We start from the raw sequence: 12,332 nt of genomic DNA on the forward strand, positions 1-12,332 counted from the left end.
CAAATTTGACCAAATGGCAGCCATATTTTGTAGTTGAAAATTTATATTTGCTACATAACTCAAAAACTATAATACACAGACATTCCATTCAAGTGTCTACCCCCATATAATCAGATGCAAGCTATCATTGGAGACTGTGTCTTCTACAAAGCCTTGTTTGTTAGTGTCAAAAATCTATTTCACTCCTATAAATCAAATGTTTATTATGGTAACTCAAGTAGGTAAAGTATTAAATACTAAATTGTGTTATTTTGAATGTGTACACTGTAACAAGAACATACTGCTTTACATTGGAAGTGCATGGGATCTGAGATATATTTAAGATGTTAAAAGAAGCCAATTCTTTTTTGGTTGTCTAGTAGGTGATTAGTGATAATTACCTTAAAGTAACCAGTAAAGACTTGTACTCATATAGTTTGTAAGATAAGAAAGCCATTTCTGTCCTTTATACCAAGAGATCTTCATATAAGGAACCCTATACCAAGAGATCTTCATATAAGGAACCCTATATCAAGAGATCTTGTTTGTACAGGACTGATCTATTTGTTTGAAGGATGGCAAAGGTTATAAATAAACCAACAAACCAACCAGTGAAGTGGGAAATTCCAAACATGAATATGGGTTGTCGGTGGCCGAGTGGTTAAACCACTTGCCTCTTACCACTGCGGTCGGGGTTCGAACTCCATTCAGGGTTTGATTAAATTTACCATGCTGAAAGTAAGAAGAGTGTCATTCAGTTTGACTTTACCGAACAACACAGGTTTTCCCCGGGTATACCCGTACTCCAGTTTCCTCCTGCATTAACACTGAACTCGTGAGGGATGGCCCTCACTAGATTTCTTGGGAGACAAGTGTTTATATATGCCTTAAATAATTATCCAGTATAAATAAAGATTATTATTATTATTATTATTATTACATATTGATCAACTGTATTTGACTTTCAATGTAATTTTGATTTTCTATGTAACTGTAGTTAGTATTGTTATTAATTTTGAATATTTCAGGTGACCTATCAGATGTCTATTGTCACCAAAACATGTAGCATTTGACTGTAGTACTATTTAATCTTGGGGAAGTTGGGGGTATTCATAATGTGTGCTTGAATTATACAAAATACTTGATAATTGTGTTTTATGTAGTAACTTTCGTTAGTCTTATTGATGGCATAATTATCTATAGAATAGTATGAATTCAATGTATTATATGTATGTGGATATCACATAGATTCTGACCACAACTGGACTTTTACAATGCATTCACAGGCAACTTCCTGTTCAGAAATTATTTATCATGAACAACAATGGATAGCAGGTGGTATTATTGTTCAAGTCATCTCATGGCCCACTGTTATCAAACCAAGTAGAGTGTAATGTATGACATGGTTCTAGACATAACATCACTTTTCAGTTTGTATCTACAACCTGGTACAAGTTTTACTAGTACAGTACATTCCTACAATTATGTATGTTCACAACAGCATGACAACTTCATTGCTAAGAACAATGATTAAAACCAGATGTGACTCGTGAGGTTACTAACTTGTCTTTTTAGCCTTCATCTCTGTGTTGAAACTTTGTTGGAATGCTTGCAGTTCAAATAAACTCATGAAGACTAGTGAAATTTCTCTCATGACAGTTTGCCAAATGATTTCACCAATAATAACGACACTAACTGTAGTAATTTTCCACTCTGTGTCCTAGGCTAGAACTGCTACAGAGCGGCACCCATAAGGTAATGCTCCGGTCTAAAATCGAGCTACAGATCTGTAGCTCACTTTAAATACAGATTTTGTTGAGATTATCCCATACTTCTTAGAAAATAGAACATATCCTATGTTGCTCACTATAAATACATCATTTATAGTTGGATTAAATCTTCAAAATGTTAGTTTGCAGCAAAGACTACTGCAAATTCAATTCTCAAAGAGCTGACAACACAAGTAGCAACCGTTTTGGATTATATGGGATCTTGTACAATTTGAAAGTATTTATTACAGTTTCTGAAAATAATTGAGATATTTACCATGTCAATTAGGTATTTATAACTAGAAATGAAGTTACAGAATGCCAAATTTTCATGATGTAATGTGAGATTTTATCCATGATACTAATTTCCAAGTAATTTTAGATTGCCTCAGTCTCTGTATGGAATTGTACCTTTGGTTGTTGTTTTTTTGCAAACCCAAACAGAAAATAAAAAGAGAAAAGAAAAAGTGTTAAAACACAAAATAAAATGTAAAAAAATGATAAAAATTTATTGCAAAGCAAAACAATACTACAATATTATTGTAGCTACACCAATGATACCATGGTACAACAAATGTGACATGGTTTGAATGAGAATGCAGACGTGTATATATAAAAATAAGAGATGAAAATACAGTTGTACGGTACATACAATGTAATGAATATCATGAAGTCATCATGACAGAGGGAGCCATGGTATTAGTAGAAATGCAACTGGGGCACTATGGGCCTGCTGCCCTTGTTGGATTCCCTGTACAACTTATGTCTATTTTATGGGGTGAACATATAGCCCATGTTCCAAGGCCACTGCACTAAATTGACCTTACAAGTCAGGTGGATGAATGAAAAATGTAACTTTTGCTAAACAGATCTAGAGATGCTGGATCAACATCAGTGTAGTGAATGCAAACTCCAGTCTAGTTCCTGATGGACCATATTCTGTACGATGTTATCTTCATACTGGTTTAGTATGATGATAACGTAGTATGGAATATGGTCCAACAGGAACTAGACTAACTCCAAGCCAAAGGTTTGGTGCCAAAATAGATCAGCTACCATATTGTCAGACCTCACTCAGAGCATGTAGAGAATTTGAATAAAGCTTGTGGTACTTTGATTTCTTTACTGCATGTTACATGAATTGTTTGTATTTCCACATAGTTGAAACCTTCTGTTCACTTGTTGACTATATCCAGTTTAAACTATGCGGAGTGTGATATAATGGTGTGAGATAAACATGTATTTCTGTTACTTGTTTAAATCAACAGCATGAACCAAACGGCTGCAACTTTATGTTTTTGTCCTGCAACAACCTTTCCGATTGGTTGTAATCACAGGGAGTGTTACTGACGTCATATCATGAGCTGTCTGAAATCAATCCCTCCAGTGAGTGCAACATTCCATAAACCCCAGGAGAAGATCTGGATTTGTCAATTTATGTTAGTGAGAATATGGGTAGTTAGTCAGTGATTTGGAATATCCAGACATAGGGGTGGTCAGGGCCAAAGGGAACGTTTTGAGAAAATTATGATTTGCCTAACCAAAAAGTGTGGTTTGTGCTGAGTTATTACCTTGTATGAAGGAATGAATTGTAAAGGCTTTATCAGGTGAAGTTCAAGAAAGTAGGTCAGGTCATTATTGTCTGTGGTACTTTTTAGGCACCTGTTGTGATACTTGAGTGGTTGTCCCCCCCATGGAGATAATGATCAAGGCCAATGATGGAGTTACCATCTTAAGTTTAGATAAATGGTTTAGAATTTCGGTAAGGGATGTGCTAGTCTGTTACTGGCAACATTTCAACTGTCAAACCTTACTGGAATACACTTGGTAGACTACTTCACTAGAAAACTTCTGGCAACATTTTGATGTAAGTGTCTTTGAACTTGGTCATCTGGAAATTCCTCAGGCAGTCACCAGTATTTGTAGGTATACAAACCATGCCACTAGATATATCTGATACTGACATTATTGTATTTAGCTCTGCTGTCTTTTCCAGTTCATTGAACTTACATTGCTCAATTTTCAAATCTGATAATTTGCTGATAGTGATCATTCTCTCACAGCAGTTATTGCTCACGGCAACCGGATGTCTAATGCTGAAGTACTATCTTGTGGTTGGCTCTCATATAATCAAGTAGGAAATTGAAACAAAACATATGATCTGTAATTGGGAAGCTTTGCCTCATATGTGGACCATGAAATTTGTGAGCTTTCTGTAAAGTTGTTACACATGGTAAACTCTCATCAGGTGTAGTGACAGAATCTTGGCGAGTCCATGTTGTGTTGGTCAGGAGTAACTGTTCGTGCTGTGGATTGTTTACTACTAGAATGAATGTTTACATTCAGGTCCATCATATTTTCAACATACTACCTGGTATATTTACTATGTCAGTGGTTGGATATCTGAATAAAAACACTCATGTGATTTGTGAACTCATTGACTGAAAAAAGATACAGGAATTCTGATTATAGCTTGCCAAGTTTCTCTGGAATTTTATCTTGAATGTAACCGTAACCATTGGCTGTGACCTATAGATGTTGATGGTCAGTATGTGTATTTATCAGGAATTGGAATAAAATAGCAAGACAGCCAAACAGGCATGAATGTGACTTGTTGTCATGGTCACAGTTGCCATCTTATAAAGTCATTCAAAATGACACTTAATTGACACCATAATTAGGAAGAGATACTTGTAAGAATGATTCATGGTAGTTTACATGATAGAACTTAAATAAACAGTGTTCTCTAGATAGTTATCACCATTATATACATAAATGTAAGTGTTCCCTAGATAGTTATCACCATTATCCCTGCATGATGTTTACACACAACTACTTACTAATAGTTTGTATGATTCCATTAGCTTGAAGCTGGAAATCAAAGCATCAGCAGAAGTGTAACACTGATTTCACCTAGTTTGGCACAATTCTCAGGTTCTTTCTTTCTTTTATGGTGTAGGGTTGATTGATTTTGGTAATTGGTTGACAAATGTTCTTTCTGTTCATTTTCAATAAAAAATGGAAATGCATGATAGTTTAAGTTAGGACATTTGAAAGTCCATATTTAGTATTTTTCAAAGATTTTGACACTATTAATACAAAGAAAGGCTATACTATTGTAAGTCTTTACCAATGCAAGAATATCACTTAATCTTAATAGTTTATGATCTGTAAATTTTACAGAAGTTCCTGGGTCGTCGCAAGTTATCAGCACAGTCAATGACATCAATATCAACAGTTGGGGACAGTGACACCATGTCAACAACTGGAAGGACATTTTCAAGTAGAAGAAAGTTTGTCAATGTGGTTCTACCTACTCAAGAAGAAACACAAGTAGCAGTTGAAGTAAGTTCCATGTAATACAACTCTTCAAATGTAGAAGATTTTTACTGGGAATTCTACTAACTATGAAGTGTTCCCAAATGAATGTTTTGTTTATGTGGTGGTTGGTACATCTTGTGTTTAATTTCACTCAAAAGTAGTAGCAATAGCCAATATGTAACAAAATACTTTCGATAATTTCAACAACATAAAAAGTTTCAAATGAAAAGTAAATTTTCTTGCAAAACAACATCCAGTGAAAAAAACATCAATGCTGTGTACTATTACAGCAACTCTATTTCTCCTACATTATTTTTGCTTTCCTGGAATGATTCATCATACTTCGAGAATCATGGCTTTTCCCAGTATTTCTTCACTGTTCTATGAAATATCCTGGTCTTGTTCCCACTGCTCACACTTTTCACCTATTAAAGTACTTATATCCAATTATCAAAAAATTGATGATAATGTTATGATATTTGTGAATCAGTTATCTCACTAGTGTACATAATGTATAATAATAGCAGTGAATAGCATGATCTTAATTGGGAAAATTCAGGGAGTACTGGCAATTTTTCATAGCGTCACTAATGTCTACCAGTCAAGTCTAATTTGAAAAACGATAGGTATAGCCTGCTGTCAGGATTTATGATAACTTAAAACTTTCATTTCCTGAAGGGTAGATTGTAGGAACTATAACAGTCCAGGCATGTCTGATCATTGCTTGCCAATATATACATTTTGTCATAAGCAAATGAAAAGCCTCAAGTTAACACAATCTAATGTTAAGCTGATCTCCATTTGCACTTGGGGTCTAGTACAATGTATTAACCCTGTTCAGAAAGGTTTGCATGTGTAAGACTGCAACGGATATAGCGATAAATAAACCATTATAAGTCTTGTGAACAATGGAAATAGTCTAGATCTCTATAAATGAAAATCATTTCTTTATTAGCAAGACAAAAGTCTACTTAATTGTTGTCAATAAATGTATGTGCATGTCAGTTAAATTGAACTAAAAGTAGAAAGAATGCTATTGAATGAATGGGCAGGTCTGTACTGAGTGTACATCAATAGTTATCATTGTTTTGACAGGAATTAATAGAATTTGGACAAAAAGATAACTTTTTCTGACCATTTATCATGTATGTGAAAAATTAAAACTAATTATACGATGTATTGTCATAATATGTGTGGGAAAATATATGACAAGTATTGAATGCAGTTAATAGAAAATGAACAATTAACTAATCATTAAACAGAGAAGCAAGTAAAGAAGTTTCATTTTTTTCTTTGCAAGGAACAGTAATCTGGAATAATTTTACCTCTAGCCAGTCTAGTAAACTCATGAAGTTAAAAACCAATCAATAGTGAATTGTGTCTCCACGTGTAATCTTTTGATAATAGTTTGCAAACTTTCTTTGTCAAAGTGATTGTAATCAGGAACACAAGTTGATAAGTTCACTATGATTTGAATCTTCACTTAGTTTAATGTAGTACATTGACTGTTTACAGTTCCTTAGAAGATTAGCTTAGGAACTGAAACTGGACCATTCAAAATGTACAAATCTCTATTAGCTGATATTTGCTGAAAATGTTCTGCAAAAAACTTGACATAATTCGACAACTGCAAATATGTTTTCATGACAATCAAGGAAGCAGCTACAGACCTACTTTCAAATTTGAAAGTCCCAGTGTTTGTTACACCACCAAGGACCCTTCTGTAATAATTCATTATTTCAAAATTTTAAAAGGAACATTTTGAATGACTTCCTGTTGACACTTGTTTGTTTGTGGGAATGTAGGTTGAGATGATGGAATTAATCTATTATATACAAAGTTCAACTTGACTACAATTGGTTTAGTGGCTCTGTAAACAACGTTGCCTCATAAATCAGACACTACAAATCTTGATTTGGAACACTTGAATACAAAGATCATTATCAGGCAGATTTGGTGGACAGCATAAAGGTTGATGAGTGACATAGTTTTTATTAGCACAACTGAACTGATAAGGTTTAGTAGTGCTATAGGCATGGTGCAGTGTCTGTCCATTTGTTGTGTGTGTGTGTGTGTGTGTGTGTGTGTGTGTGTGTGTGTGTGTGTGCATATGTGTACGACTTAAACTCAAAACCTCCAGACCAATTGCCTTGGTGTTTGGTGGAGACATTACTTTTGATGTCTAGCTGGGAAATTGTTCAAAGCAAAATGATTACATCACAGGTATGTGATTTGAGTAAAACAAATATCATTTTTGGTCAAAAAACTTGAAATAAAAAAAATAACGGGCAGATTGGTCTAAAATCTGATATACTTGACAAAACAGCATGGACTCTCTTGTAGAAATAATAATAAAAAAGATTCCAGACTGGCCCACCAGACTTTGTACAAGTTTTTGACCAAAAAATAACTTTAGGGTAGATAACTGATCAAATTCAGCCTTGCCCTTACTCCCGTATGCAGTCTCATTACATACATTTTATGGAAAGAGACTATTGTTTGTTTCTTTTACATACCATTCAAAACGCAACCATCATTTCACAGTGTCATGGAAAAAAATTCCAGCTCTGGTTTGCTAGAATGCATTTTATGTATGTGTGCATACAATTTGAGGTCAAGTGAAGATAATTAAGGAAAGGGAAATTAATTGATCATTTCTCTTCATCAGACTTTAATTATAACTTTTTACAAGTGATTAAAAAATACATGTAGTATTGTAACACAGTAGTGTGTCATCAAAATGTGACACCGTCCTTAGTAATACAGAAGATCTCATATGAACTCTTGAAAAAGTGCATTGTGATGGAACTGTGGAAACTTTAATACATAATTGCTGTGGATAGTTTCAAAACTGATGGTCAAGAACTTCACTGATAAGATTTCTCATGTTACAATGTACGGTTTGGGTGGTCTACATTTTATAGCAGTACCACTATAACCTGTGTCAAAGGATAACAAATTGCAGTCTACCAATCTCAGTATGTGTCACTTACTGTTTCAAATTAAAGGTAAATTTATACTGTCAAAAGTTCATTTATAAGACCAAACATTTACTATTATAATATGATACCCTCAACTTCTAGTATGTAGGAATACAATGTAATGAGGAAAAGGCCTGTATTTACTATTTGCCAGGGATAGTTGATTCGTTTCTGAAGTTCGGATGGATGGATGGCATGGGATTTTGTTTACATGATTTTTTCCCATTGAGGAACTCCTTATAAACTCCCATCATGCACCCTACTTCATAGGTTGGATGGTAGGTCTCATTGGAGTCAAAGTGTATAGTATATAATGCAGTCTTAGATATTAAAGCTGTCTAATGACCATTTTGATATTGTCAAGGTTGATATGTGAATTTGTCACCAAGGCTAGCAAGTCTGCAGCACAGTATACTTTCAGTTTTGACAGTACATACATTTGTCACCAAGGCTAGCAAGTCTGCAGCACAGTATACTTTCAGTTTTGACAGTACATGTACATACATTTTTCACCAAGGCTAGCAAGTCTGCAGCACAGTATACTTTCAGTTTTGACAGTACATGTACATACATTTCTTACCAAGGCTAGCAAGTCTGCAGCACAGTATACTTTCAGTTTTGACAGTACATACATTTGTCACCAAGGCTAGCAAGTCTGCAGCACAGTATACTTTCAGTTTTGACAGTACATACATTTGTCACCAAGGCTAGCAAGCCTGCAGCACAGTATACTTTCAGTTTTGACAGTACATACATTTGTCACCAAGGCTAGCAAGTCTGCAGCGCAGTATACTCTCAGTTTTGACAGTACATACATTTCTTACCAAGGCTATCAAGTCTGCAGCACAGTATACTTTCAGTTTTGACAGTACATACGTTTGTCACCAAGGCTATCAAGTCTGCAGCACAGTATACTTTCAATTTTGACAGTACATACGTTTGTCACCAAGGCAAGTCTGCAACATCCAAGGATACCAGCCATTCTGACACAAGTGTCATCCCATAGTAATGAATAACATAATTCAAAAAGTTATTTGATACACAGAGATCAAGAGATCACACATTGCAGGAACCACATTCTTGCTAGCCAGGGACATGTGTGAAAACAACATTCTCTTTTGAAAACAAGACATATTTCATTCATGTTGTATAGTTTGATATGTAGTGTAAAAAGAATAAAAGTGTATATTTAGTTCATCTAGTTGCTTAGTGCCCACGTTGTGGTCTCTAAATGTTATCAAATTTTGTTGTGTTATTTTTGTAACTGCCTTGGATTGTTTTGAGTTCATTTGGTACAGCCTTCAGACAGAGACATATGATAGATTAGAGAGAGCAGGGTTATTGTTGGCATGACTGGAGACACTGCCAAGAAGCTCTTAAATTCTACTTCTGTTTGGCATGTACATGGTTCAGACACATGGTCCAAACTGTTTTCTTGCTTTTCTTAGTGTTTATTACCGAGATCACTTACAGGAAATTCATTCTTGGGGGATGAGCAGATAGCTTCTGACTGAAGAAATTGAACCACTTGTCAATTATGGAGGTGATAAGGTTAATGTGTATGATCCAGACATTACCAATACTCCAGTACAGTTCAACCTGTACAGTTCAATCTCATTCTAACATTAGACATGCTGTCCATCATTAACCTGTCCAGCCTTTATAACTCACTATGCATCCTTAGTGTTTTTTCTTGATAACAGTTTTACTGGTTGGCGGGTGTGTTTGAATGATTCAGCTAAAAGGAACACTTTTAGTTTGACCACAACCAGAAGGAAGTAGTAAATAATTTTTATAAACACTGATAAAGATGAAGTATGATTTAAACATGAAAATATCATTATGAGAGTATCAGCTTGTCGAGACTTGAATGTAATTCTAGAGCATCATAGGAGTCAATGATCTGTTTAAACAACAACGCATATGCTTTTCTCATTGCATATCTAATCTGTTAATACCAGTGTGTGTGTGATTCGAAGATTCTGATTTATCCCCTTCCAGACTGAGTCATGCATGAGTCACGGTTTTCAATGAGTAGTTTCTCAAAAAGTATGGAGTATAAACCACATGATATATTGATACTGCTTGGTGTGTATATATAGTCAAAATAGAAAGTGTATTACAGTCTCAGCCTTTTGAATTAAATACCTCAGCATATCACATCTCCGTATAGGATTGGTGAAAATAGGAACAATAAATGTGGTTTAGTTCATATAATAATAATAATAACAATAATAATAATTTTATTTGTCAAAATAAATTTGGAAATTTGTTGGGGGGGGGGGGGGCTGCATTGGTCAGCAGTGTCAAACTGAGCATCACCCTTCTTATATACAGACCTGGTTAAGCCCAGCCGACACCTGGTGGGTTCAAACCCCGGCTGCAGAGGTAAGAGGCGTACGAGCTAACGCTCGGCCACCGACAACCCATAGCTATGCTGCTATTCTATAAAACAGGGAAGTATTGATTCAAGTTGATGCTGTAGAATCTTTTCAAAGCTGTAACTCTCTCTCTGCAACCATAGACAGACACAGATTATCCACTGTCTATGGTGCAACAGAAGACAAGTATAATAAATGGGTGAGGATGCACTTGTAGGGCTTCATCCACCACAAGCAGTGCACCTACCATATGCTCAATAAAAAACACCAGACTTTGTTTACTAAAGACAGTATACCATGATGTATCTTGTATACTTTAATTTTATTACTATATAACACTTTGACTGTTGCAAAAATTCTGACATGAATGCACTAACATGACTTTCAACACAGACTCCGTAGAAGATTCACTGTCTAGTATCATCTTTAAGATAGACTTTCTGTAGTAAGGGTATACATAGAAATTAGCTTTGTTAACTCAACACAAAACAGACTGACTGACTGACTTGACTGAAAAGTTAGAACACTGATTTATTTTCAAAAGGTATGAAACTATTTGTAACTAAGATAACTTAGTATTTGTATTAGCTCTAATACTACCTTTACAGATCCTCTTAGCTTGTAAAGTGTGTAAATGCTAGTACTAGTAGCCTAGAGTCTTCAGTTTTCAGTCATTATTGTAGTTGATAATCATGAAAACATCACAGACTTTGCTAATCTTTGGAAATAAATGCTAACATAGTATAGTTGGTCTGTTGTGTGTTCTTTTCATTGATCCTGTCAGATGAGTTAATCATAGTCTGTGCTACCATTTTTTGTTTGTTTTGATGATGATGTTGTTGTTGTTGTTGTTGTTGTTGTTGTTGTTGTTTTGGGGAGTGGCTGGCTACAGTACTAACATGGTGTCTTCTAATGCATATGGTTGAATGGAAGTGGAAATTGTGTAATAATACAAACTAAGTCATATATTGTCATAAAATATGACAAGGTGTTCTGACTGTACAGTATTTCTATCCTGATATGGTGATATGTCTAGCTATATGTACAATGCCATGTGTTTTCGATAATCAAATATTGATATTGTAAATGAAACAAACAAAAATACAGTATGTACCTGTCTTCATCATGATTTCTACCTATTAGACTCTATAACTACATGTAATTTGTATGACAGTTAGAAATAAAAAATAACATGTAGAATCTAAGAAATCATTACTTACTACGGTATTCAAGAAATCGGGGCCTGTGGTATTCAACAAAACAAAATGAAAGAAAGAAAGAAAACTGTAATAAACTTGAATGCCATGTCATCCAACTTTACAGTCACTTGTAAAAATTTGAACGTTCCCTCTGTAAATGAGCATGGCTGTGTGCTGAGAAGCCCAGAGAATATCAACCTGTTTAGCTCACTATACTAACTTTGTTTTAACAGATGATTAGATCAAGACAAAACCCAGTGATAAGCTGGCATGTCAACGGGAAGATTCTAACCAGATGGAAAAGGTTCAATCAAACAAAGTGAGATGGTGAACTTTAGAAATACAGCTCATTGAACTGTGTGTGGCACCAACTTCTGTTCTCAATCTCAAGTTCACACAGTTATCTTACTTATCACATCAGATAATGTGTGTTTTTCAATCGTCTACACAGTCACACTGACCATGTTCCTTCAAGCCAAGTTTGCATGACATCGAACAATCATAGTGGCATGTTCCTTCAAGCTAAGTTTGCACATGGCATGGAACAAATCATGGCCAGACCCTCAGTTAAGCAGGGTAGGGATGAAAATAAGCCTTTTCATTTTATGTATTTTTGAACATATCTTATAAGTCATAGAAACAAATGTAAAGTACTGTTGAAATACTCATTGCAATTTTAGAACAAGTTGCATGAATTTTAAA

The 12,332-nt window shown here is 34.9% G+C and overlaps 1 protein-coding gene across 1 annotated transcript in view; it reads left to right on the forward strand.

The window, feature by feature from the left end:
* LOC144453401 (uncharacterized) overlaps nucleotides 1–12,332 on the forward strand; it is a 45,054-nt gene that overhangs the window by 12,969 nt on the left and 19,753 nt on the right. Inside the window, exon 2 of the mRNA XM_078144685.1 lies at nucleotides 4,932–5,093. Within this exon, the coding sequence (XP_078000811.1) occupies nucleotides 4,932–5,093 (162 nt within the window). The remainder of the gene's footprint in view (nucleotides 1–4,931; nucleotides 5,094–12,332) is intronic.

Source organism: Glandiceps talaboti, chromosome 2, assembly GCF_964340395.1.
Source record: "Glandiceps talaboti chromosome 2, keGlaTala1.1, whole genome shotgun sequence".
NCBI classification, from domain to species: Eukaryota; Metazoa; Hemichordata; class Enteropneusta; family Spengelidae; genus Glandiceps; species Glandiceps talaboti.